Source organism: Brachyhypopomus gauderio, unplaced genomic scaffold, assembly GCF_052324685.1.
Source record: "Brachyhypopomus gauderio isolate BG-103 unplaced genomic scaffold, BGAUD_0.2 sc71, whole genome shotgun sequence".
NCBI classification, from domain to species: domain Eukaryota; kingdom Metazoa; phylum Chordata; class Actinopteri; order Gymnotiformes; family Hypopomidae; genus Brachyhypopomus; species Brachyhypopomus gauderio.
Genome location: NW_027506892.1, coordinates 335073 through 361615, shown reverse-complemented (window position 1 = coordinate 361615; position 26543 = coordinate 335073). Strand labels below are relative to the sequence as shown.

General features: G+C 47.0%; 1 protein-coding gene across 2 annotated transcripts; it reads left to right on the top strand.

Annotated features, from left to right (window-relative positions):
* The first annotated feature begins 239 nt into the window (after positions 1 to 239).
* On the top strand, positions 240 to 26543 carry LOC143491151 (metal transporter CNNM4). 2 transcript variants are annotated; one of them, XM_076989937.1, is made up of 8 exons: positions 240 to 1632; positions 7039 to 7182; positions 7438 to 7572; positions 8078 to 8247; positions 22326 to 22422; positions 22891 to 22953; positions 24247 to 24422; positions 24602 to 26543. In XM_076989937.1, exons 1-8 carry the CDS (start codon positions 255 to 257, stop codon positions 24866 to 24868), a joined length of 2430 nt encoding a protein of 809 aa, XP_076846052.1. In that variant the 5' UTR covers positions 240 to 254; the 3' UTR covers positions 24869 to 26543. The 2 variants fall into 2 exon arrangements, with proteins under 2 accessions (XP_076846052.1, XP_076846053.1); XM_076989938.1 differs by lacking the exon at positions 22891 to 22953.

The following is a 26543-nucleotide window of genomic DNA, read 5'->3' as shown; positions in this document are numbered from 1 at the left end:
GATGCTGTTGCATTATCACGCTTGGTTAATCGTTTGGGCTCCTGCACCTTCCACTCACGTCAACGTCCCCGAATCCCTGAACGAATCCAGTCCACCTTAAAAACGCGCGGCGCTCGGTCCTCCTTAAGAGCGCGGGGGGCTCGCTCGCGTCGACGGGGTGACGCGCGTCATTGGTGTGACGTCGGCGGCGGGCGGGCCGCGCGGTACCCAGCGGGTGACGTCACCTCCCGTCTCGCGGAGGGAGAGAAACAAACATGGCGCCGGGGTGGTGCGGACGCGGGCGCGTGCTGGCGGCGTCCTTCCTCCTGTGGTCCGGCGTGTGCGGCCACGACGAGGGCGGCGGCGGGGACGGGGGCGAGCGGCGCGTCCTCGGCATGCGGCTGGAGGGCAGCGACAAGCCCGCGGGCACGGCGGCGGACGGCGTCATCCAGGTGACCGAGCGGAGCGACGTGTCGCTGCGGCTCTACGGGCTGCGCCTCGCCAACGACACCGGGGCGCGCGTGCGGTTCGCGGAGCTCGGGGAGGAGGCGCACGGCGCCACGCGCAACGGCACGTGCGTGGACTTCACCGGGGACGTCTCGGTGGGCGCGCGCATGGCCGTGGGCGCGCGCGGCACCTCCGGGCTGCTGAGGCTGAAGGTGAAGGCGCTGCGCAAGAGCGAGACGCGGCGGGACTTCGGGCTGTGCGTGCGGGATGAGCGGGACGGCGGCTGGTACCTGCTGGGCGAGGACGGCCGCCTGCGCGTCGTGGAGGAGAAGAAGTCGCTGCTGCCGCTGTGGCTCCAGGTGAGCCTGATCTGCTGTCTCCTCCTGCTGTCCGGCATGTTCAGCGGGCTGAACCTGGGCCTCATGGCCCTGGACCCCATGGAGCTGCGCATCGTCCAGAGCTGCGGCACCGACCGGGAGAAGAAACACGCGCGCAAGATCGAGCCCATCCGGCGGGAGGGGAACTATCTGCTGTGCTCGCTGCTGCTGGGCAACGTGCTGGTCAACACCACCCTCACCATCCTGCTGGACGACCTGATCGGCTCGGGGTTCGGCGCCGTGGTGGCGTCCACTATCGGTATCGTGATATTCGGCGAGATCGTGCCCCAGGCTCTGTGTTCTCGACACGGTTTGGCTGTGGGCGCCAACACGATCCTCCTGACCAAGTTCTTCATGTTGGTCACCTTCCCCCTGTCATATCCCGTCAGCAGACTCCTGGACTGCGTCTTGGGCCAGGAGATCGGTACGGTTTACAACCGAGAGAAGCTGGTGGAGATGCTGAAGGTGACCGAGCCGTACAACGACCTGGTGAAGGAGGAGATGAACATGATTCAGGGGGCGCTGGAGCTCAGGACCAAGACGGTGGAGGACGTGATGACCGCGCTGGGCAACTGTTTCATGATCCACAGTGACGCCGTCTTGGACTTCAACACCATGTCTGAGATCATGGAGAGTGGGTACACGCGTATCCCCGTGTACGAGGACGAACGCACCAACATCGTGGACATCCTCTTCGTCAAGGACCTGGCCTTCGTGGACCCGGACGACTGCACCACGCTGAAGACCATCACCAAGTTCTACAACCACCCTGTGCACTTCGTGTTCCACGACACCAAACTGGACTCCATGTTGGAGGAGTTTAAGAAAGGTCAGTTGGCTTTGCAGAGGCTGGTCAGGTGGGTCAGATATTCAGGCTCGTACACGTCACGGGTAGTGATGCTGAGTGAAGGTGTGAGGTCTGATCATCAGTGTGTGAGTGTGTGTGAGTGTGTGTGAGTGTGTGTGTGTGTGTGTGTGTGTGTGTGTGAGTGAGTAAGTGCGAGCGTGCTTGCGTGTGAGTGTGTGTGATGTTCGGTACCATTCCTCCTCCCTTTGCCCAAATCACATAAACATCCTGCAGGACTTCAGTTCGTACGGGTCCCTCAGAGCAGCCAGAGATCTTCACTGGTCCAAGAGGCAAACCTCCTATGAAGGAGAAACCTCTGAGAAACCTCTGGCTTTTGAGTTGGATACAAATAGCTCTTCAATGCTCCATCTGTTAATTTAATACTTATTTCACTTCATGCTGATTGCTGAAGCACACACACGCACACACACACACACACACACACACACACGTGCACACGTGCACATAATAAAGCTCTGACCTGCTGGCTCTGTCTCGTCTCTCTCCAGGTTATAACAGTATCACCTCTTCAACTATCGTGGTCATCATCTGTGTTTTTGAGTGTTTTAGCTCATGTAGCTCGTGCCATGGGCGTTAGTGACGTAATAGACCAGCACGACTGCTCTCGCCACCTGGTCGGCCCAGCTGTGTCGGCCCAGCTGTGTCGGGGGCCAGCTGTGTCGGGGGGCAGCTGTGTCGGGGCCCATCTGTGTCGGGGCCCATCTGTGTCGGGGCCCATCTGTGTCGGGGCCCATCTGTGTCGGGAGCAGCTGTGTCGGGCCAGCTGTGTCGGGGCCAGCTGTGTCGGGGTAGAGCAGGCAGCTCTGTATCTGTTCCAGAAGGTGTGCACCTTCACCGTTGCTATGACTTGTGTTATTAAGTGCGTGAGCGTAACGCGGGGGCGGAGGCCAGACGTCCTGTGCTGCCAGCAGACATCTGACTCCATGATTCTCCCCACGGTCCCGTTACAGTCTTGATTTGGGAGCAGAACCGATTCACCCGGACCTGCTGTTGCTCACCTTGGCAGGACATAGCAGGACACTTGCTGTTGGCTGGGCAGGATGTCACTGGAGTTGCGGGACTGCTCGTGCTACACCGTGGCAGGTTGCCCGCAGGCCCAATGAGGCCCTGAACCGGGCCGGGTCCTTGGTCTGTGTTTTCCTAACGGCCTTTAGCCTCAGTCTGTTCTAGCTGAACTTCTTCAGTCTGTTGCTGACGGCGTGACCTTTCACCCTGTATGGCCTGTCTGCAGCATCAGTGTTAGGGCACCGTGTGTCGGTCCTGCTCAGACTGCTGGCTGGGCACGTCTGTCTGTCTGTCTGTCTGCGTGCGTGCACGTGTCTGTGTTACGTAAGTTCAGCTCTTTTCTCTCTCTTTGTCGGTCATCAGCCAAATAACGTGCCGTGAGCAGCAAAATCGATTTGTGTGTTTGCAAGTGTTTAAGTCAGTGGAGACGTGACCATTAGCCTCAAAACACCTGAGACCACAGTCCTCCCATCCGTGCATCTCTGCATTTTAGCGTTTGTAGCATTAGGTTGTGTGTGTCTGATTTCTACACATTTGGAACCTGTTTGTTTTGTGAACGCGTCACATCTGACTGTAACTGAGCGAAGACCTCAACGTCCTCCAGAAACAAGAGACCGCTCACCCTCCCCCGTCTGGCCACAGGCTCAGAACGTGTCACTGAACTGTTTCTGGGTTGGTTTCTTGCCTTTAGCAGCATATTGATTATGATCTCTGTGCACAAGAGAAATCTGATCCCAGGTCAGTTATAACTTGAACGCAGCCCGCTGAAATAAAGCTGCAGGTTTGGGCCTCCTGATCTGAGACGCCTCCGTTGTGTTGTTTCCTTTTTCTGTTGCTCTTTCACCTTTGCCCTTTCAACTCTGCCTTACCTGCCATGGCCACGCCCTGGAAAGGGGTGTGTGTGTGTGTGTGTGTGTGTGTGTGTGTGTGTGTGTGTGTGTGTTTAGCATCACTCCAACAATAGTGTCCTTTAAACGTGTTCTTCCTCTTCTCTCTTACATTTACATTTATGGCATTTGGCAGACGCCCTTATCCAGAGCGACTTACATTTTTATCTCTTTTTTTTATACAAGTGAGCAATTGAGGGTTAAGGGCCTTGCTCAGGGGCACCTCAGTCATGGCCTCAGGTCTGGGAATCAAACCCACGACCCTCCGGTCACAAGACCAGTTCCCTAACCACCAGGCCATGACTGCCCCTCTCTTCCTATGCTGAGTGTGCATGTTCAGAGAAAAAGAGGGATGGAGGGATGGACAGATGGATGTAGGAAGAGGTGGAACAACAGACTGGTTAGGGAAACACGGGGAAAGTTCACGCATCGCCCTCATCTGTCTGCACTTATCGCGTTGTCGTTCAATATTTAGGCATCTATAGATTAGCAAAAGAGCCAAGCACACAGTGCTGACCAGACACTCTGCTCTTGTTTCAGGGAGGAACTGTGAACATTTGATTAGACGAACGTGCAATTTTATTTAGTCTATGAACCACATCTGAACTGTTGTTTAGCACTGCGTTTGCGTCCCTGCTGTGAGTGTCTCCAGTATGTCACACAGCGAAGGTGGCCTGAGTGTGGTAAAGCCGTGTATGTTCTTGTGGGTCGTGTCTAACCGAGACACTGTGGGTAACGTGTGCGTCCATATATGGCCTGTCACAATACTGGAGGACATTTCCTGTTCCTTACAAACGCCTCCTTGCACAATGTTCTGGTCTTGCATCATCTCGCCCTTGTTTACTCGACATAACAAGAAATGGACATTAAAACACTGGTGGGAAGAGCTCAAACAGGAACAGGGGGTTGTCAGATTGAATTATTTTACTTTTGAATATGTCACATTTTTAAATGAAGAGGACCAGGCTGAACTTTGGTAAAGCTGCTGGAATTTTGATTTAAATAAAGTTACTGCATCCAGTTTGAATTGGAGTCTGATCTTTATAAAAAAGAAACCTGTCCAACTCCTTAATTTCATATTTTATGGTCCATTATTTGATGGTAACCTGCTTGTAACCACTCTCTTACACCCTGTCTTTTATTTTATTTACTGGCACTAAATTGCTAAAGTTGTCAGGGCAGCTCGGTAACCGGATCAGCAGGTTCGGGGAGTTGACCTCTTGGCAAAACTTTAACCCATCTGTCTACATCTGTTTACAGTAAAACTAAGTGTTGCATATTGTGTTTGCATATTGTATCTGCTTGTTTACATGTTATGCTGGATCGGTTCCTGTTACAAATAGATATTTCTACTCCACCTTCAGTCTCCGCCCTCCTGTTCCACCTCCATAGTGGTGGGCAGTGTTGGAGGACGTTAACGTGGCCCCTGTGGGGCAGTTGTGTGTGGTTAGGGCTAGGGCTAGGGTGCAGGACTAGAGGGAACAAGTGAAGTGTGCTAGTGGAGAAGGGGACGAGGAAGAAAGACCAACATTGTTTTTAACCCTAGGGACCGATGAGTCAGCGAGAATTGCCGTGTGTGTGCGTGTGTGTGTGAGCAAGAGGGAGAGAGACTATGAATGTCTTCACATCAGTCCATATCTCGGATAACTTCTCAGATTAATTTACGCTCACAAGACACTGGTGTTTCAGGAGTCTGTAGGGAGACCGTGTGTGTGTCAGCAGCGCTCGACACTCTGGTGGTCCTGAAGCGTCCAGCCGGTCTGGGACAGTGTCCTCAAACCTCCAACTCTGAATGTGTCCTACAGTCACATGCTGTGGGCTGTGGGACTCGTGTGTAGATTGAATTACTCTGTTTATTCAGTTTGTTTGTGACTCTGTATCTCTCTCTGTCAGTCTCTCACTCACTCACTCACTCACTCACACACACACACACACACACACACACACACACAAAGACGGAGAGAGTGTTGTTTCTAGAGAAGCTGGAATGCTGTGTAAAATGGAAATAAATAAAACCAAGCAAATTTAAATGATGTGGTAATGATGTTCACCCTGTATTTAATACCACACTACATATCAGATGTTGAAACGAATATTCTTTGTTGAATATGTATGCACACTTTGAATTTGATGCCAACGTCACGCTTCATGTTAGGACGAGTGCAACAACTCACAGTTCATAACAAATTCATAACCATTTGAATAATGGGTCACCATTACAAGGTTAATTAACAACAGGTCAGTAATGATATTGGGTATAAAAGAACAAACCAGAGATGCAGTTTTTCAGAAGAAGGTCAACACTCTGTGAAGATTAAGAATAATTGTCCTCAAGTTAAAATGGCAAAGAATTTGGGGACTTCATCACCCATGGCATATTCATTAAAACGTTTCAGAGAATTCTGAGAAATCTCCAGCCAGTACTGGGCGGTGGTGACCACCAGGTCCTTAAATGACACTGCAGAAACAGAACCAGTTCTGTATAGGAAATCACTGCATGGGCTGTTTTGATTCTTGTGAAAACCACTTTGTGAACGCAGTTTGCTGGCGTTTGCATAAGTATAAGTTAGCACTCCATGCAAAGAGGAAGCCTTTTGTAAATGTGTGTATGTCACCATCTCTGGGCCCGAGCGTGTTTTAAGACTGATGATGTGGAAAAGTCATATGCACTGATGAATCAAACATTTAAGTTTTATGATGTCTACAATAAAAGAATGAGATCACAGCCATATCTTCATTATTTCAGCCATGTCATTACGACATGGAGTGATTATAGAAGTAACTAGAAGTAGAAGTAACTATACACATTGGCGTGTAGTAGTACTGGAATACTAATAGCACTAATACTAATACCTCTTTGTAATACTGTACAATGTTGAGAAACACAAGGACTTGTTCAAGGAACGTTTAGTCATTCAGTAAATGAACTGAACACTCTGCTCTTAATAATCCCACATTCTGTGTTCGCTCTGTCTGTCCTGTTAATACGCTTCTCCTTGTTCCTCCTGGGCTATAAGAGCCCTTCTGATTGGTTATATGAGTCCTTCTGGCTACTTACGAGTCCTTCTGATTGGCTAAATGAGTCTGATTGGTTATATGAGTTCTCCTCGTTGAAGTAGCACCAGCATTATTCTCAGTTGTACCAGTATGAAGAGGCCAGTACACTGGTTCTATTTCTACCTCTCCCAGTCTAATTTTAGAAAAAAGATGGTCAGTCTTGTTCTGACCTATATGTTTAAAAATGCCATTGTGAACATGTGCACATTGTTTCAGTCTGTGCTTCAGAGCTCACATATGATGATTATAATCAAATGAGGTTGATGACGACTGTGAAACACGTTAGCTTAGTTAGCTGCGCTATGGTTAATATTTCAGGTAAGTACTGCTGTCAGTTTGATAACAAGCTGGAGCCTGAACCACATGGTGGTTTTGCTACACACTGGGCAGTTTGACATATATAATTGTTTTCACACAGGTAAGTCTCACCTGGCTATTGTGCAAAAGGTGAACAATGAAGGGGAGGGGGATCCATTCTATGAGGTGTTGGGATTGGTCACCTTGGAGGACGTCATCGAGGAGATCATCAAATCAGAGATCCTAGATGAGTCTGACCTTTACAGTGAGTAACTGTTGGGAGTGAATTCTCAGACTTGCAAACACCCAAACGCTCAGGCAGTTTAACTTGCACAATGACTTGTGTGTGACACGGAGTGACACACGTCTTGTTTTACTTAGTCATGATGAACAGCATTGCTTATAAAATATTGGAGTCATTCATGAAACAAAGGGGAATTGTTAGTTTACAGTTTGTTTGTCACTGTTGTTTATTAATGTTTATTATTCACTGGTTCTCCTTCTGTGTTTGTCATTCCAGCTGACAACCGTAACAGGAAGCGAGTGGCACACAATAAGAACAAGCGTGATTTCTCCGCATTCAAGCATGAGAGCGAATCAAAAGTCAAGATCTCTCCTCAGCTGCTATTGGCTGCCCACCGCTTCCTCGCCACAGGTGCACAGCCAATCATGTTTCAATTGAACAGTTGCCCTTGTGAAATGACACCACAGGTGTTGGGTTCAGATGGTGGGTTTTGGGTTTTGAGGGGTCACATTCCAGTCTGCGTAGGGAATTGCGTTTTAGACCCATTATTAGCAACAAGCAAAGATCTCAGCAACTGAGAAATTAGACCTTAGAGATGGTCTCTTAAAGTCAGTTGTGCTGTGGTATCTGTGAGGTGTTTGTGGCCCCTGATCTTCTGAGATCTTCTCATGCAGTACCATCATCCCGCTGAGTGTTGGATGGGTCGTAGGTTGCTGGTGGCATCAAGCCCCACTGTTCTCAGGTGTCAGGGGGGCTAAAGTGGGCTGATGCTGTGGGGGGGTGAGCTCATCGTCTCACACTCTTTGTCAACATTTATTTTCCCCATGCATTACTCCTTCTCTCTCTCTCTTTACTCCTTTTTTTTCTCTCTCTCTCTCTCTTTACTCCTTCTCTCTCTCTTTCTGACTCTTGGCAGAGGTGAATTTATTCAGTCCATCACAGGTTTCAGATAAAATCCTACTGAGGATCCTCAAATACCCTGATGTGATCCAGGAGATCAAGTTCAATGAGAGTGACAAGCGTTCAGTCTCGCACTACATCTACCAGCGCGGCAAAGCTGTCGACTTCTTCGTCCTCATACTGCAGGTGACCACTCACACACACACACTCTGGCCCAAACACCAAAGGTGTCAGAAGTATTCACATTCATTACTCAGGTAGAAGTATAGATACTAGGGTTTAAAAATACTTCTGTAGAAGTTGAAGTATCAACTCAAGCTATTTACTTAAGTAAAATTGTAAAAGTACTGCTTTCAAAACTACTTAAAGTATAAAAGTAAAAGTAATGTAAAGAAAAATAAAGCATTAAGGACAAAAGCTTACGTTGCACCACAGGGGTCTATAGTGCACTAGCCCACCTCCCCAAAAACCCCATTCTTCTAAAAGCCATAATGAATATAATGTTATATTAAAATGTTAATGTTGAAAAATGAGCACATATGCCCATTGAAAATGAATGTACTTTAGTACAAGGGTTGGTTGGTTATCCTGGCTACCAACCTCCTCGCTGGTGCTTAGTTGGGACACTTCACACAAACTCTCTTGAGTCTGCCACGGACATTTTTATACTAAGCTACATACGTCTGCTACGTCCTTGCTGGAGTGTGATGTGACGTGTGCAGGTGCGATGGATCACGTACAAACCAATAGGGTGTCAGAATATTATATGTTTATACTTCTCATCCAATCACAATCAAATTCACTCGATCCGGATGGCGCGATTAGTCAGGATATGGTTTTTTTTAACGATGACACGCCGGAATGAAAACAAGTCTAAATTAAATAGCAGTAACGAGGCTATTTTTAAAATGTAAGGAGTAGAAAGTAAAAAGTCAGCTGAAAAATAATTACTCCAGTAAAGTATAAATAACCAAAATTTCTACTTGAGTAAGGTAACGAAGTATTTGTACTTCGTTACTTGAGACCTCTGTCAAACACACACTCTGGCCGTCTGCTTGGGGCCCCGTTCATAGCAGTTCTGAAGAGATCTCCATGTTCATATCAGGTTCGGGTCTGGCAGCAGTTGGTTGGACTGTTTTATGAGCACCTGGGTCCATTTGAGCCATCAGAGTAATCCACTCGCCAGACAGTTAGCTAATACCACCATCTGTTGTCATGTGCAGTTTGCTTTACCCTTCCAGATCCTCAAGATCGTCTAGATCCTTTAGATCAGTTCCTCACAACTGCAGCTAGATGGTTATTTCCAGGTCTCAGCCCAACAGGTATACTGATCTGAATCCCTAAGACTGATGTGACACTTGTGTGTCTGGCTAACCTGTGCAAATCAACACCCACTGCTGCCCCACATATCAGTGTTAATGGTGTGTTCAGAACACTCACCAAAATAATATCTAGGGATACCGGCGGTGTGGCAGCCCAGAAATCATGCGTGCCAGTGTTCCAAATATAGACTTATAGAATAAAATGGGGAAAGTCAAATGGTAGGTAGACCTGCGACTCACTATAGTGTCAGGTCAAAATAATGTAAAGGCAGAGCTTAAAGGACATTCAGAGACTGTCGGATGGTCTGTTGAGTGGTCTGTTAGGTGGTCTGGCCTGGGCCAGTTAAAAATGGTTCACTAGACAGTTGAGTTCAGACATCAGAGGGACGGCCTGGATTCTAGACGTTCTTTTAAGCTCCAGACTTTCCTATAGATGAAACAGAGTGTATATTGAGTTTCCCTACTGTAGTTTGTTGGACCTGCTGTCTGTAATTACGTTTGGCTCTGTTACAAGGTCCAAGACTCCTGGCATCACCTGTTTGTTTACTTGTTTGTTTGTGTGTGTGTGTGTGTGTGTGTGTGTGGGGGGGGGGGGGGGGGGGGGGGGCTTTGCTAAGCTTCACTCACAGTGAAGTCCAAATGAAAGCTCCGTTCTACGCTGCAGGCAGAGTCATTAGTGCCCCTGCGGGTACTGGTCCAGAGAGGGGGGATCTGTAGGGATGTTTGTCCTCTCATCCTGAGCCCGGGTTCACAGGAGGCTTCTAGATCTTCTCGAGCTCCCGCCAGATGTAAAGCAGCTGACTCGAGCGGTGTTGTGCCTTCCTGATGAACCGCTATCATGCAGAGACATGAGTGGTTGACTGTGCCATCAGTTAAAGGTGGTTGTATGGTTAGTTCCCACCTACATCAGTTAAAGGTGGTTGTGTGGTTAGTTCCCACCTACATCAGTTAAAGGTGGTTGTGTGGTTAGTTCCCACCTACATCAGTTAAAGGTGGTTTTGTGGTTAGCTCCCACCTACATCAGTTAAAAGTGGTTGTATGGTTAGCTCCCACCTACATCAGTTAAAGGTGGTTGTGTGGTTAGCTCCCACCTACATCAGTTAAAGGTGGTTGTATGGTTAGTTCCCACCTACATCAGTTAAAGGTGGTTGTGTGGTTAGCTCCCACCTATATCAGTTAAAGGTGGTTGTGTGGTTAGTTCCCACCTACATCAGTTAAAGGTGGTTGTGTGGTTAGCTCCCACCTATATCAGTTAAAGGTGGTTGTGTGGTTAGTTCCCACCTACATCAGTTAAAGGTGGTTGTGTGGTTAGTTCCCACCTACATCAGTTAAAGGTGGTTGTATGGTTAGTTCCCACCTACATCAGTTAAAGGTGGTTGTGTGGTTAGCTCCCACCTATATCAGTTAAAGGTGGTTGTGTGGTTAGTTCCCACCTACATCAGTTAAAGGTGGTTGTGTGGTTAGTTCCCACCTACATCAGTTAAAGGTGGTTGTGTGGTTAGCTCCCACCTACATCAGTTAAAGGTGGTCGTGTGGTTAGCTCCCACCTACATCAGTTAAAGGTGGTTGTGTGGTTAGTTCCCACCTACATCAGTTAAAGGTGGTTGTGTGGTTAGTTCCCACCTACATCAGTTAAAGGTGGTTGTGTGGTTAGCTCCCACCTACATCAGTTAAAGGTGGTTGTGTGGTTAGTTCCCACCTACATCAGTTAAAGGTGGTTGTGTGGTTAGCTCCCACCTACATCAGTTAAAGGTGGTTGTGTGGTTAGTTCCCACCTACATCAGTTAAAGGTGGTTGTGTGGTTAGTTCCCACCTACATCAGTTAAAGGTGGTTGTGTGGTTAGCTCCCACCTACATCAGTTAAAGGTGGTTGTGTGGTTAGCTCCCACCTACATCAGTTAAAGGTGGTCGTGTGGTTAGCTCCCACCTACATCAGTTAAAGGTGGTCGTGTGGTTAGCTCCCACCTACATCAGTTAAAGGTGGTCGTGTGGTTAGCTCCCACCTACATCAGTTAAAGGTGGTCGTGTGGTTAGCTCCCACCTACATCAGTTAAAGGTGGTTGTGTGGTTAGCTCCCACCTACATCAGTTAAAGGTGGTTGTGTGGTTAGTTCCCACCTACATCAGTTAAAGGTGGTTGTGTGGTTAGCTCCCACCTACATCAGTTAAAGGTGGTTGTGTGGTTGGCTCCCACCTACATCAGTTAAAGGTGGTTGTGTGGTTAGTTCCCACCTACATCAGTTAAAGGTGGTTGTGTGGTTAGCTCCGACCTACATCAGTTAAAGGTGGTTGTGTGGTTAGCTCCCACCTACATCAGTTAAAGGTGGTCGTGTGGTTAGCTCCCACCTACATCAAACACTTGTAATGATTTGTTTCTATTTTGTCCTGCAAAGGCCACATGCTCAGAATGGCTGATAATGTGTGTGTTTGTGTGTGTGTGTGTGTGTGTGTGTGTGTGAGCCTCGTGTGTACCTGTGTGTGTGTGTGTGTGAGGCTCGTGTGTACCTGTGTGTGTGTGTGAGGCTCGTGTGTACCTGTGTGTGTGTGTGAGGCTCGTGTGTACCTGTGTGTGTGTGTGAGGCTCGTGTGTACCTGTGTGTGTGTGTGAGGCTCGTGTGTACCTGTGTGTGTGTGAGGCTCGTGTGTACCTGTGTGTGTGTGTGAGGCTCGTGTGTACCTGTGTGTGTGTGTGTGAGCCTCGTGTGTACCTGTGTGTGTGTGTGAGCCTCGTGTGTACCTGTGTGTGTGTGTGTGAGCCTCGTGTGTACCTGTGTGTGTGTGTGAGCCTCGTGTGTACCTGTGTGTGTGTGTGAGCCTCGTGTGTACCTGTGTGTGTATGAGCCTCGTGTGTACCTGTGTGTGTATGAGCCTCGTGTGTACCTGTGTGTGTTTGAGCCTCGTGTGTACCTGTGTGTGTTTGAGCCTCGTGTGTACCTGTGTGTGTTTGAGCCTCGTGTGTACCTGTATGCGTATGAGCCTCGTGTGTGTGTTTGAGCCTTGTGTGTACGTTTGTGTGTTTGAGCCTCGTGTGTACCTGTGTGTGTTTGAGCCTCGTGTGTACCTGTGTGTGTATGAGCCTTGTGTGTATCTGTGTGTGTATGAGCCTTGTGTGTACCTGTATGCGTATGAGCCTTGTGTGTACCTGTGTGTGTATGAGCCTCGTGTGTGTGTTTGAGCCTTGTGTGTACGTTTGTGTGTTTGAGCCTTGTGTGTACGTTTGTGTGTTTGAGCCTTGTGTGTACCTGTGTGTGTATGAGCCTTGTGTGTACCTGTGTGTGTATGAGCCTCGTGTGTGTGTTTGAGCCTTGTGTGTACCTGTGTGTGTATGAGCCTTGTGTGTACCTGTGTGTGTTTGAGCCTTGTGTGTACCTGTGTGTGTTTGAGCCTTGTGTGTACCTGTGTGTGTATGAGCCTTGTGTGTACCTGTGTGTGTATGAGCCTTGTGTGTACCTGTGTGTGTTTGAGCCTTGTGTGTACGTTTGTGTGTTTGAGCCTTGTGTGTACGTTTGTGTGTTTGAGCCTTGTTTGTACCTGTGTGTGTATGAGCCTTGTGTGTACCTCTGTGTGTATGAGCCTTGTGTGTACCTGTGTGTGTGTATGAGCCTTGTGTGTGTGTTTGAGCTTTGTGTGTACGTTTGTGTGTTTGAGCCTTGTGTGTACCTTTGTGTGTATGAGCCTTGTGTGTACCTGTGTGTGTATGAGCCTTGTGTGTACCTGTGTGTGTATGAGCCTTGTGTGTACCTGTGTGTGTATGAGCCTTGTGTGTACCTGTGTGTGTATGAGCCTCGTGTGTGTGTTTGAGCCTTGTGTGTACGTTTGTGTGTTTGAGCCTTGTGTGTACGTTTGTGTGTTTGATGTTTGAGCCTTGTGTGTACCTGTGTGTGTATGAGCCTTGTGTGTACCTCTGTGTGTATGAGCCTTGTGTGTACCTGTGTGTGTGTATGAGCCTTGTGTGTGTGTTTGAGCTTTGTTTGTACGTTTGTGTGTTTGAGCCTTGTGTGTACCTGTGTGTGTATGAGCCTTGTGTGTACCTGTGTGTGTATGAGCCTTGTGTGTACCTGTGTGTGTATGAGCCTCGTGTGTGTGTTTGAGCCTTGTGTGTACCTGTGTGTGTTTGAGCCTTGTGTGTACCTGTGTGTGTATGAGCCTTGTGTGTACCTGTGTGTGTATGAGCCTTGTGTGTACCTGTGTGTGTTTGAGCCTTGTTTGTACCTGTGTGTGTATGAGCCTTGTGTGTACCTCTGTGTGTATGAGCCTTGTGTGTACCTGTGTGTGTGTGTATGAGCCTTGTGTGTGTGTTTGAGCTTTGTTTGTACGTTTGTGTGTTTGAGCCTTGTGTGTACCTGTGTGTGTATGAGCCTTGTGTGTACCTGTGTGTGTATGAGCCTCGTGTGTGTGTTTGAGCCTTGTGTGTCGTTTGTGTGTTTGAGCCTTGTGTGTACGTTTGTGTGTTTGAGCCTTGTGTGTACCTGTGTGTGTATGAGCCTTGTGTGTACCTCTGTGTGTATGAGCCTTGTGTGTACCTGTGTGTGTGTATGAGCCTTGTGTGTGTGTTTGAGCCTTTGTTTGTACGTTTGTGTGTTTGAGCCTTGTGTGTACCTGTGTGTGTATGAGCCTTGTGTGTACCTGTGTGTGTATGAGCCTTGTGTGTACCTGTGTGTGTATGAGCCTCGTGTGGTGGTGTTTGAGCCTTGTGTGTACCTGTGTGTGTGTTTGAGCCTTGTGTGTACCTGTGTGTGTGTTTGAGCCTTGTGTGTACCTGTGTGTGTGTTTGAGCCTTGTGTGTACCTGTGTGTGTATGAGCCTCGTGTGTGTGTTTGAGCCTTGTGTGTACGTTTGTGTGTTTGAGCCTTGTGTGTACTGTGTGTGTATGCGGTTGTGTGTACCTGTGTGTGTATGAGCCTTGTGTGTACCTCTGTGTGTATGAGCCCTTGTGTGTACCTGTGTGTGTGTATGAGCCTTGTGTGTGTGTTTGAGCTTTGTGTGTACGTTTGTGTGTTTGAGCCTTGTGTATGAGCCTTGTGTGTACCTGTGTGTGTATGAGCCTTGTGTGTACCTGTGTGTGTATGAGCCTCGTGTGTGTGTTTGAGCCTTGTGTGTACCTGTGTGTGTGTGTGTGTGTGTGTGTGTGTGTGTGAGCTTGAAGCCTGTTGTAAACCCCTCACATCACCATGTCTCTCTGTCTGTCTGTCTGTCTCTGCTACAGCGTCCCTCTTGTATAGACACAAACAAACAAAGAAACATGCTAACGTGTTTGCTATGTCAATACTAGCCTATAATTAGGCATTAGGCATGGTCTGGGTGGCCTCGTCTTAGCTTGGGGCAAATTATGGAGCCCACAGACGGAGTGTTCCATATTGACTATGGAGGAGGGACTGGTCTGTTTACATGTAAACAACTCTGAGACGCACCACATCAGAAAAATGACATGGTCACAAAGTGTGGATTCCCCCCGAGCTTAGCTGAAGTGAAGTTATATGACCGAACAAAGGGGCCAGAAAAGGTGTAGTCGCCCTGAAGACTGAACAATCCCAATGAGAGATTCACTGTTTACGGGCCAGATGTCACAGTTAATGTCCACCTAATGTCCACCTTGAGTTTTGCCTCCATGTCGATCATTTACTCTTCAGGATGAAGTCATGGTTAATCTGTAAGATGACTCCCTGATCACACACTTACCACTTGAACCCCACGTGTCTCTTCAGGGGTACAATAATGTGCTTTTGGCGTTACGCACTTGGCTAAACGGAGTTCAGGGGCGTGTGTAGTGGCTTCATACAGTTAGCAGAATTGGTGTTATGTACTGTGGTGTATGAGCTTCTCCCAAAGTGGGGGGGCTTGAAAGACAATTAGCAAACCCACCTGCTGATTTCTTGCTGAGAACAGAGTGACCTTCATGAAAGTTTAATGCTGGAGATCTCCAGCTGTCCAGCTGTCACAGGCGCTCGTGGGGCAGCCCACGTTTGGGAGCTTTGCCCCCGAGACACCCCCCCCCCCCCCCCCCCCCCCCCCCCCCCCTCACAGCCAGCCATGATTTTTGTGGTCTAACAGAAAAAACAGCGGGGGAGGAAATCGATCCGGGTGGCGATTATTTTGGGCACCGTGCTTCCTCCGCCCCAAACACCTCCGCCCCAAACACCTCCGCCCCAAACACCTCCGCCCAAACACCTACACTCTGCACCGAAGGAGAACGATGAATCCCACAGCGGCGCAGTTACCTCTGACCTGAACTGCTTTTCTGAAGAGACCCACCTCCCTCTACGCCCCCCCCCCCCCCCACCCCCCCGACGATGGGCAAGGGTGACCTAATGAGTTAGCCGGAGAACAGGAGCGAGTAGCAAAGGTGTGGGATGAAAGGAGGAAGAGGAGGAGGGGGAGGAAGAAGCTTAGCAACAGAACCTCACAGCAGTGCTTCTCACAAGTCTTAACATCTCCCACTGACCTTTAATGGCATTCAGGGAGAGAGGGAGTGGAGGAGTGGAGGAGAGAAAGAGGGAGAGGGGGAGTGGAGGAGAGATATACCAGCTCTACAGGTGGGGCGTATCTGCCCATCAATGCTTTTATAGCACTAATAGCACAGATATGCTACTTGTATAAAAGTTTGTGAAATGCTAAAAAAAACAAGAAACACACAAACGTACACACATACACATGCACACACACTGAATTCTTGTACAGTATGTCAGTATGTAGGGACTTGGATATTTCCGCATGATAATGATTGAGCCGCGGCCATTTTTCTCCGGTCGCGCTGTCTAAGCGAAATCAGTCATCGCAAGCGCGCGGTTAAAAAAATCGCTGTTTTCATCGGTTTGTAGGAGGATTCTTCCCAGAGTTTTCATAATATGACATAACTGAATGTTCGCTTTCTCTCATCCCGTTAGAAGAATTCGCATTTTGCGCTCCTGTTTCTTTTTGAGCCTGCTTGAATTTTAACTTCGCGTTTGGACCGTTCGAAAACATTGTGGGACTGTTCAAAATATATTAATAGATACGTGGACCGTTACATTATATTCTTGTTTATTGTTTCCTGAAGTTTTATCCCAGTCTGTACAGTTTAAGGTAGTTTTTTAAGGCTCCCAAGACAACGTGTTGGTCCGATGAACCATGATAACGGCGGGCACGGACTAGCCACATGCTAAAACTAACCAGGGTTGCCAGGTCCTACAAAAATATCCCGCACAAAGTCAGTGTAAAACCCGCCCTTCAGCAGCCTAAACTAGCCCAAAGCCCAGTTGTTGACGGGGGAGGGGGTGGCGAGTAAAATTGAGACAAATTAAGTATTATATTGCGATCGATTCTTTGTGTTGACTTGTAACTCCCGCGGTGGCCCGAATCAAAAGTAGCCCAAAAAAACGCACCCCGCAACCCCAGAATTTTTCAAGTATGTCTCGCTGCAGCCTGCAGGAAGGCGGAGTTGGACATCCAACCCCGCCCACATCCAACTCCACCCTCTAATGCGCTGTCGTGCGCCAACCCACTACTTCTTCATTCGAGAATAACTGTGTGGTACTTGAAAATATGCATAATAACTCACAAGTGTTCAAGAGACACGTCGTTGCGCTTAATTTACACATACCTCGTTTACTTTGTGTATCGTTCCACGTATGTTATTCATTATTTTTATTTATTGGGTGGCGAACGTAAAATGTTGACGGGGGGATATAAAATGGACACAAATAAAGTATTATATCGCGAAAGATCGATCGCCGGTGGTTGGTGCCAGAGCGAACTAGTAACTCATTGAATCATAGATGTAGATCAGAGGTAAATAAACTAGATTTTTTTTTGGCGTGAGAAATCGGATGTGTGGCGTGAGAGCGTGTGAAGACGGTCAAATGTGTGTGTCTCATGCTCAATGCGTGGGGGTTGGCAACTCTGCTACTATAAGTACACAATTTACATTTACATTTATGGCATTTAGCAGACGCTCTTATCCAGAGCGACTTACAAAAGTGCTATGTAGTTGCTTGGAATCTCCAAGGTAGAATAGATAGTCCTGAACACAAGGTACTCTAAGCTGGAAAAACCACTAGACGAAAGTCAAATGATACCCAACAATTATACCTGAATATACACATCCCCTGAGGAAAAAGACAGTAAACAATTCCTATAACCCAATTATGCACAATACCTGAATTAAGAGACGATAAAGTACAATAGACAAAGCATAATTATGCAAAGTGCACTTGAAAGAGGTGGGTCTTCAGTCTGCGTCTGAAGACAGCAAGTGACTCCGATGTTCGGACACACAAGGGAAGTTCATTCCACCACCTTGGAGCCAGGACAGAGAAAAGTCTGGATGCTTGTCTCCCATGTGTCCTGGATGATGGAGGGTCAAGACGAGACATACTTGAGGCGCGGAGGGCTCTAGGTATGCATCTGGGTTTTACCATGGCCATCAAGTAAGGAGGAGCTGGACCATTCTTTGCTTTGTAGGCCAGCACCAGGGTTTTATATTTGATGCGGGCAGCTACCGGAAGCCAGTGGAGGGAGGACAGCAAGGGAGTGACATGGCTGAACTTGGGAAGGTTGAAGACCAACCGAGCTGCAGCGTTCTGGATCAGTTGCAGGGGTTTGATGGCATGCATAGGAAGACCAGCCAGTAGGGAGTTGCAGTAGTCCAGTCTTGAGATAACAAGGGACTGGACAAGGACCTGAGTGGCCTCCCTAGAGAGAAATGGCCGAATCCTCCGAATGTTGTGAAGGGCGAATCTGCATGATCGTGTTGTGTTAGCAACGTGGGCCGTGAAGGAGAGTTGATTGTCGACAACTACACCAAGGCTACGCGCTTCCATGGATGGAGTGATCACGGTGTTCTCGAATGAGATAGAAAGATCACGATGAGGACTGGCTCTTGCAGGGATGTACAGCATCTCTGTCTTGCTTGGGTTAAGCTTTAGGTGGTGAGCTGCCATCCAAGAGGCAATGTCTTTCAGACATGCAGAGATTTGAGCTGAAACCTGTGTGTCAGAGGGTGGGAAGGAAAAGAAGAGCTGGGTGTCATCCGCATAACAGTGATAAGAGAAGCCATGTGCAGAGATTGACTCACCCAGAGAGCGGGTATAAAGGGAAAAAAGAAGTGGACCCAGCACTGAGCCTTGTGGAACACCGGTGGAGAGTTTGCATGGCGTGGATGTTGATCCTCCCCATGTTACTTGGTAGGAACGACCCTCCAGGTAGGATGCAAACCACGTCCATGCATTGCCAGTGATACCAAGGCCTGAGAGGATGGACAGGAGGATCTCATGATTGACTGTGTCAAAGGCCGCCGAAAGGTCAAGCAGAATCAGAACTGATGATAGTCCATTTGCTCTAGCCGCATGGAGTTTCTCAGTTACTGCAATGAGTGCAGTTTCCGTAGAATGTGCCGGCTTGAAGCCAGATTGGTTGGGGTCCTGAAGCTGGTTCTGTGAGAGAAAAGAGGATAGCTGGTTGTGTACAGCCCGTTCAAGGATCTTAGAAAGGAATGAGAGGAGAGATATCGGTCTGTAGTTGCTGATGTTGGTGGCGTCAAGGTTGGGTTTCTTTAGGATTGGCACCACCCTAGCCGCCTTGAATGATGATGGCACAATTCCTGAAGATAAGGAGTTGTTGATGATGGTCGAGATGAAAGGGAGGAGTTCATGGGAGATTGTCTGGAGGAGTGTGGATGGAATGGGGTCCAGAGGGCATGTGGTGGGACTGCTGGATGTCAGCAGCTGAAGCACCATCTCAGCTGAGAGAGGAGAGAAGGAGGTTAGAGAAAAGGGAGGAGTAGGAGGGGACACAGTGGGCACAGGGACTAGGGAAAAGGTGCTGCGAATCGTATTGACCTTCTCTTCAAAGAAGGTGACAAAATCATCTGCAGTAAGAGAAGTGGGAGTTGGAGGGGGGGAGGGTTTGAGGAGAGAAGAGAAGATTTTGAACATCTTGCGTGGATCTGATGTAGATGCCTCCAGCTTCTCTCTGTAGAATGATGTCTTGGCAGCAGTTAGTTCCATGGAGAATAGGGACAGGAGAGACTGATACAAGCGAAGATCAGCAGTAAGCTTCGATTTCCTCCATCGCCTCTCAACCATCCTCAGTTCTCGTCGGTTGTTACGTAGGGTGTCCGAGAGCCAAGGAGCAGGTGGGGAGGATCTTGTGGGTTTGGAAGAGAGGGGACATAAGAGGTCAATAGATGAAGAGAGGGAGGACAATAAAGTGTCAGTGGCGGTGTCTGTGGAGTGACAAGAAAAAGAGTCATGGGACGGGAGGGCTGTGGTGATAGTAGAGGCAAGTACTGATGGAGAGATGGAATGAAGGTTACGACGGATGGTGGTAGTGCCTGTAGCAGTAAGGGTGTGACGGTGGGGAGGAAGAGATAAGGAAAAAGATACAAGGTGATGATCTGAACAGTGGAGAGGAATTACTGCAATGTCCATCACTGCAGGTGGTCTAGTGAAGACCAGGTCTAAGACATTGCCTGCTCTGTGTGTTGGAGAAGACTGGGTGAGGTTGAGGTTGAATGATGACAGCAAAGGAAGAACGCCAGATGATTGTAGTTTATCTGTTGGGAGGTTGAAGTCACCAAGCAGAAGAAGAGTTTCATCATTAGGGAGGACGCTCAGAAGTGTGTCCAATTCCTCAGTGAAGTTACCTAGGGTGCAGGGTGGACGATAAACAACAATGATGTGAAGTGTGGTTGGGAAGCGTACAGTGACAGCATGATACTCAAATGTTGAGATGGTAATTTGTGGGAAAGTGCAAGGAGTAAAGCGCCAGCAACTGGACAGAAGCAATCCAGTGCCACCTCCCCTTCCAGTCTGTCTTGGAGAGTGCGAGAAGGAAAATGCAGATGACAGGGCAGCAGGAGTAGCAGAGTTCTCTGGGGTGATCCATGTCTCTGTTAGGGCCAAGAAGTCAAGGGACTGATGAGCTGCAATGGCTGTGATGAAGTCTGCTTTCTGGACTGCAGACTGGCAGTTCCAGAGCCCCCCGGTCACTCTGATCGGGGTGTTTGTTGATTATTAAAATGGTAATGTTTACTGTTTACTGATAATGTTGGTGATAGAGAAGGGGTATGTTGGCAATGTTGGTAATGGAGAAGGGGTGTAATCAGGGCTTAATTTGAGCCGGATCCTGCCGGAACAGGATCCGGGAACTCTTTCATTTTGAAGGGTGCGTTCCGGGAACTGTCTGCCTCGATCCGGTAACTTTCAAGCCTACTAATTATAAGTTATGAAGAAATCTGTCTGCGTTGAACCAATTAATTGAACAAATAATTCTATAAAAGACATTTTTAAACACAAGATCCACATTCCTAAATCACATAAGAGCTCTCCTTTTTAGCGATGCCTTTCCGTGTCTCCCCTATAAAGCTAGTTATACTTTCGTGAGTGACCGTAGCGCGCGACTCCACACACCTCGCGCGCGTCACATTCTTTGCAGTGTCCTCCTGAAACGATATGTGGTAGTATAAAGAAACACCCCTCAAACACAGGGGAAGGAACATTTACCTGACCAATTTTAATGTTGTATTGTGTTTCAGATTTGAAAAGTGCTGGAATTTAGGCTAAAGTACTTGAAAATGCACTTCTGCACTTAAAACACTTATAAAACACACGTAAATAGTTCTGGCAGTTCTGTTTACTGGGAGCAAAAACAGTCCGAGTTTCGAACGTAACATGGGCGTGGCTTCGGACTTGAGAAGAGGGTGGAGTTGGATGTGGGCGGGGTTGGATGTCTTCTCATTCACTACACAGGCTGCAGCGAGAGGCTTCTCGAATTTTTACCCGCGGCTGGATTTTCAAACAAGCCCAATTTGGCGTGAAAACCGCGAACCTGGCAACTATGGCCACATGTTAAAACTAGCGCACATTTCTTGATCGCAAGATTTAGGTTAATTGCATAAAAAATAGGGCCGATTTAAATGTGAATATCTTTGGACTGGCTTGATCAAATTTGACAATTGAGGGATCGTTTTTTTAGTTATATTGTGCTGCATCTAATAAAACTATTTTAAATGTGATTAAATAATTTTGAAAAAAATGTCCAAGTCCCTACAGTATGTCATATATTTCAGCCTTCTGTTGATGTGGTTTTGTACTTAATCAGCAGTGGTAAACAGTTTGTGTGTGTGGGTGTGTGTGTGTAGTGAATGAGAAGTAGGTCACATAGTGTGTGTTTAACTATTTGTATGTTACTTTTTTATGCTCATCAAGTACGATCTTTGACCTTTTTTACAGTGTGTGCAGCAAGTTTGACTCTGTGTGTGTGTGTGTTTTGAATGTGAAAATAGTTATACCAGGTTATTTGTTAACCTGTTCAGCAAAGGTGTATATATACAGTTGTATCTCACATCATGCGTAGAGTCTGTGCGTGTGTGTGTTGTCAGTGTTAAAGATAAGGTAAGGATATTCAGTCTCGGTAAAGATTAACTCTGCTATGTTGATGCTGTTGTCACATTTCTGTCAATCACTCCCTTCTCACTGAATCCAACACGTGCACACATCACGGACGGAATCAGGTGTGCATGAACACACATTACACTCACGCACCCCTGTCTTAGACCCCAGTCTTAGACCCCAGTCTTAGACCCCAGTGTTTAGTCAGTCCCATGTTCTCCACTCTGTCAACACAGAAGCCTTGTCACTGTCCTATTATGATTTAGTTTTTGATACAGTATATAATTTCGATTCTGTGTATGTCCTGTACATATGCAGAATTGACAATTGAACTACTTGATTTGACTTGATCCTGTTGCGATTCACTGTGTTTAATATTCCCACTGTGGATGCAATGACCATTTGTAAAGATGTTTATAGGACGTGTTTGTCATAACCTAGTAATGTAAAATGTCATGAGATTTAGTTTGGTAGTTTGTGACAGTGTGGGTAAATGGTTCACAGCTGTGTGTGTGTGTGTGTGTGTGTGTGTGTGTGTGTGTGTGTGTGTGTGTGTGTGTGTGTGTGGTCCACAGGGTCGTGTGGAGGTGGAGACTGGTAATGAGAACATGAAGTTTGAGACTGGGCCCTTTTCCTTCTATGGTGTGATGGCTCTTACAGCTCCCACGCTAGGTAAGACACACACACACGTCTACATCAGTAATTAAAAACTGTGGTCAGTTTTCAGCAGGTGGATCATTGGAGGGGTTTTTTTAATTTTATTTATTTATTTTTTACGTAGGCGATAAAGCCCATGATGGTATCGCAAAGACCAACCTACAACAGTAATTTTATGTGGTAATCCATGTGTAATCTATTCAAAGGGCCACCCATTGAACAAGGAGAGCGCTGGAATGTTTGTAATTCTTGCATGTTGCATTACTGCAACCTAGTGGTGATAGTTAAGTACTACAGCCTGTTCTTTCTTCAGATGTGGGTCCGTTGTTCTTGTGTTCTGTGGTATTTTCTACTGTTCCCTCTCTTTCTCTCTCCTTCCTCACATCATTCCTCTTTTACACACAAATGTTTTCTTTCAGTTCCTCTGTTTCTCACGTTCACTCTCTCCCTGTCCCCCCCCCGACCCCCCACCCCACCTCTCAGTGAGAGCCTCTCACCCCCGACACGCCTCTCTAAAGAGGCGTTCACTCCTCTCCCGTTTCTCAGGTAACCGTTGGCATGTCGGGCTGCTCTAACCTCAGCCAGGATGGACACATTAACTGTTGGGAGAAACGGCGTGTGTGTTAAAGGCAGCGGTGTTGGGCTGGTGTCTAATGTTAGAAGCAAAGGTTGACGATGGTGATATACAGTCAGCAGTGTCAGTAACCCACACTGACGGTGTGATCAACCGTGCATGAATTTTAGCTAATTTTAGCGTGTGTTTATCCGAGAAGTGATTTATTTGGGAGTGTCCTCTCCTTATTAGAGGAGAGGTAACAGGAAACTGTAAGATTCTCATATCTGAACCTACCTCCCCGGAGCTGTATGATTTCAGGAATGTGGGGTCATAATACCAGTTAGTCAGTGTTGGTATCTTCTTGCTACCAGAAGAGCCACCAGAAGTTACCTGACTGGTGGCAGCTTGTTTTCATGTTCATGAATGACCAATGTACACTTGCGTTAGATCAGAGCATGTTGTCCATTAAAGATGATGCAGCTTACATACACGTTACAGTACAGTCATTCAACAGAGTACAACAGTGGACTGAATGTAAGAGCATTAGTCCCAGCTGTAGGGCATCATTTAGAAAAGTGTATCTGCCTCTACTTAAACAGCATCTAGCCACATTCTCCATGATCTACACATTACCCAGTGCTCCTGGTGTCTAAATGTGCAGCTGTGTTTGGGAGTGTTCACTTGGTTGTTCTGTGTCAGTACAGCTCTGCATGTGAACCAAAGACATTATGAGATTAGCAGCTCTTCATCTTTCGCTAAACACACAGTTCAAACGTTGGTATAATGTGCATTGACTTTTTGATTGTTTTTTCAGAAACTTTTTTAGTCATTTCTGTGTTGTCATTTTAACTTGTCATCTTTGACCCTCTTTCCTAAGATTAGAAAATGGACATGTGTGTCTCTTTTCTGGTCTCTGTGTCTCTTGCAATCTCTTTTAAAGTATTGATATTGCCTGGTATGTATGTATGTGTGTGTGTGTGTGTGTGTGTGTGTGTGTGTGTGTGTGTGTGTGTGTGTGTGTGTGTGTGTATGTGTGTGTGTGTGTGTGTGTGTGTGTGTGTGTGTGTGTGTGTGTGTGTGTGTGTGTGTGTGTGTGCGTGCGTGCGTGTTTGAAGAGTATGCACTCACACTTGTGTATATAATGTTTGTTCAGCCTGCGGTGTGTGTGTGTGTGAATGAATAACTTGACTCTAAACGTGAATTTCCTCATATTGCTTTTGTGTATCCTTGCCTGACACAATTGTGTGTGTGTGTGTGTGCGCGCGTGTGTGTGTGTGTATTAGAGTTCCGCTCGCCATCTCACCTCAGTGGTTTGAACCGTTCAGCATCTCTGAGCCACACAGATCGCATTGAGTCTCAGTCGATCAGCGGTAGTAACACACACCTCAACAGCGCCCCGGTGCCACAGTACGTCCCTGACTTCAACGTCCGCGCATTGACTGACCTCCAGATCGTTAAGGTGAGACCACAGCATCTTGCAGTTAGAAAAAAATCACGAGTTTCATTTTGTACGGTTCAGTTTGTGATGCATTTGTAGGACCCGAGGTGCTGTTACAACAAGCATAATGGGAGTGACCTATGGTTCTATTTTACTCTCTCCCCACTGTTTCTCTCTCTCTCTCTCTGTATCTCTCTCAGATCACTCGATCACAGTATCAGAACGGGCTCATTGCATCTCGGTTGGACAGCTCACCGCAGTCTCCAGACAGTGGCCACACGAATACGGACCAGAAGACGTTTGCAGAGAACGCCACCCCCACGGTCCCTCTGTCTCCCTCGGACAACACGCTCACACTGGCCCTCACGGACACTCCGCCAGATGAACACACCTCCCTCCTCAACGAGCAAAACTGCAATATCACCCGTCACTCCAACCACAGCACACATGGCGAGAGTGGCTTCTGATACCCACTCACACCATTAACTCCATTAGCTGACAACACACACACACACACACACACACACACACACACACACACACTGGCTGCAACCTGACAGATGGATCCAGGAAGGGATGTCTGACTTTAAGGCATACACACACACACACACACACACACACACACACACACACACACACACACACACACACACACCACAGCACAAGGAACACTGAAATTCTACAGTCATATAAACTTACCACCATAAACCCTAAATCTGTTAAAACAGTTGTCAACAACTATATGAACAAAAGAAGTGTGTGTGTGTGGGTGTGGGGTTGTGTGAGGAATTTACTGAGGAGTCTTGTGGATTCTGTCCTCTGTCACCCCTGGACTAGCCAGTGTTTGTTTGGACGTAGACAGTGTCCTCACCAAACAAAACCCTAGGAGACCTTAAGATGCACAGGGTGTTGGTGTCTCTGGGAGGGATGAAATTCTTACCAAACCAAACAAAGACATTTTATTATTATTCACACAGTTTCTCAGTGTGAATCCTCTGACTCACACTGAGATCGGCCAAGTTATAGAAGTCATTTTAGTTCTCAAAATCTACACTTATGTAGTGTGTGTATGTTTGTGTGTGTGTGTAAATCTGGTGTTTTGGTTTTTTTGGAGGGGGGGGACGAGGGTGATTGAGGGTAAAAGAGCACCGATAATAAAATTAAGAAACATGGTTCAACTACTCAACAGATTAGTTGCATCTAGACCTTTAACACCAAGAGGCATCTCAGGGACTCACTAAACACCATGTACAACAAACACTTTAAATTGACATTTGACCTTTCTCTATAACCCTCATGATGACCCCTCCCCCACCTCCCAAAAAGAAAAGAACACAAGCATGTTGTTGTACAGTTAATGCTAATTGTCATCTATAGAGACCTAGAGAAAGATGTTGCATGTTGATCCCGTGTCCTTTAACAGGTCAACTAACTGAAGGTGGTGGATCACCTGTTACTGTGCAGTTATGTTCATTTGAATCCGTGTCTAAAAACTGTAAAAACGTTTCCAGTGAGTCGGGCCCATGGAAGTGGAAGTCTTGTCTGCTCTGGAAGAAAATGTTTGCTTGTGTGTGAACGAGCTTTAAGAATCTACTGGACTTGAAGCGAACAAACCAGAAGAAAATATAAGTGTATATAAGTATATATATACACACACATAGTGTATTTATTTTGCATAAGATTCAAGGTGTATATTTTTGTTTTGTTGTTTTTTTTCTCCCAAAAATGTACATTTTAAATTGTTTTATAATTTGTGTTTCATGGTTAATGCTTTGGTCAGAGAATTTATTTTCGATTGAGCAGTGGTACTGATGACTGTATGTGTAAGTATCTACTCCAGCTTAAAGACAATCTGTAATTTCATCAAAACCAAAAATCTTTACTTATGTAAAGTAGGTTTGAGGTCCTGTAAACCGCGTTGAGGATCCTAGAAGGATTTTAAATGTTTAAATGTTTTTTCTTTGGTCTTATCTGCTGGGTTCACTGTGAGGAATTTATTTTGCTTTATACCAAATCTGGAAAACCAACAGTATGCAGCTGAACACTGTTTCAGTGAACACACCCAAGCACCTACCCACACCAACACTTTTTAAAATCAGCCATATTGCAAGTTTAGCCAAATAAATAATGGAAATCCTCTTC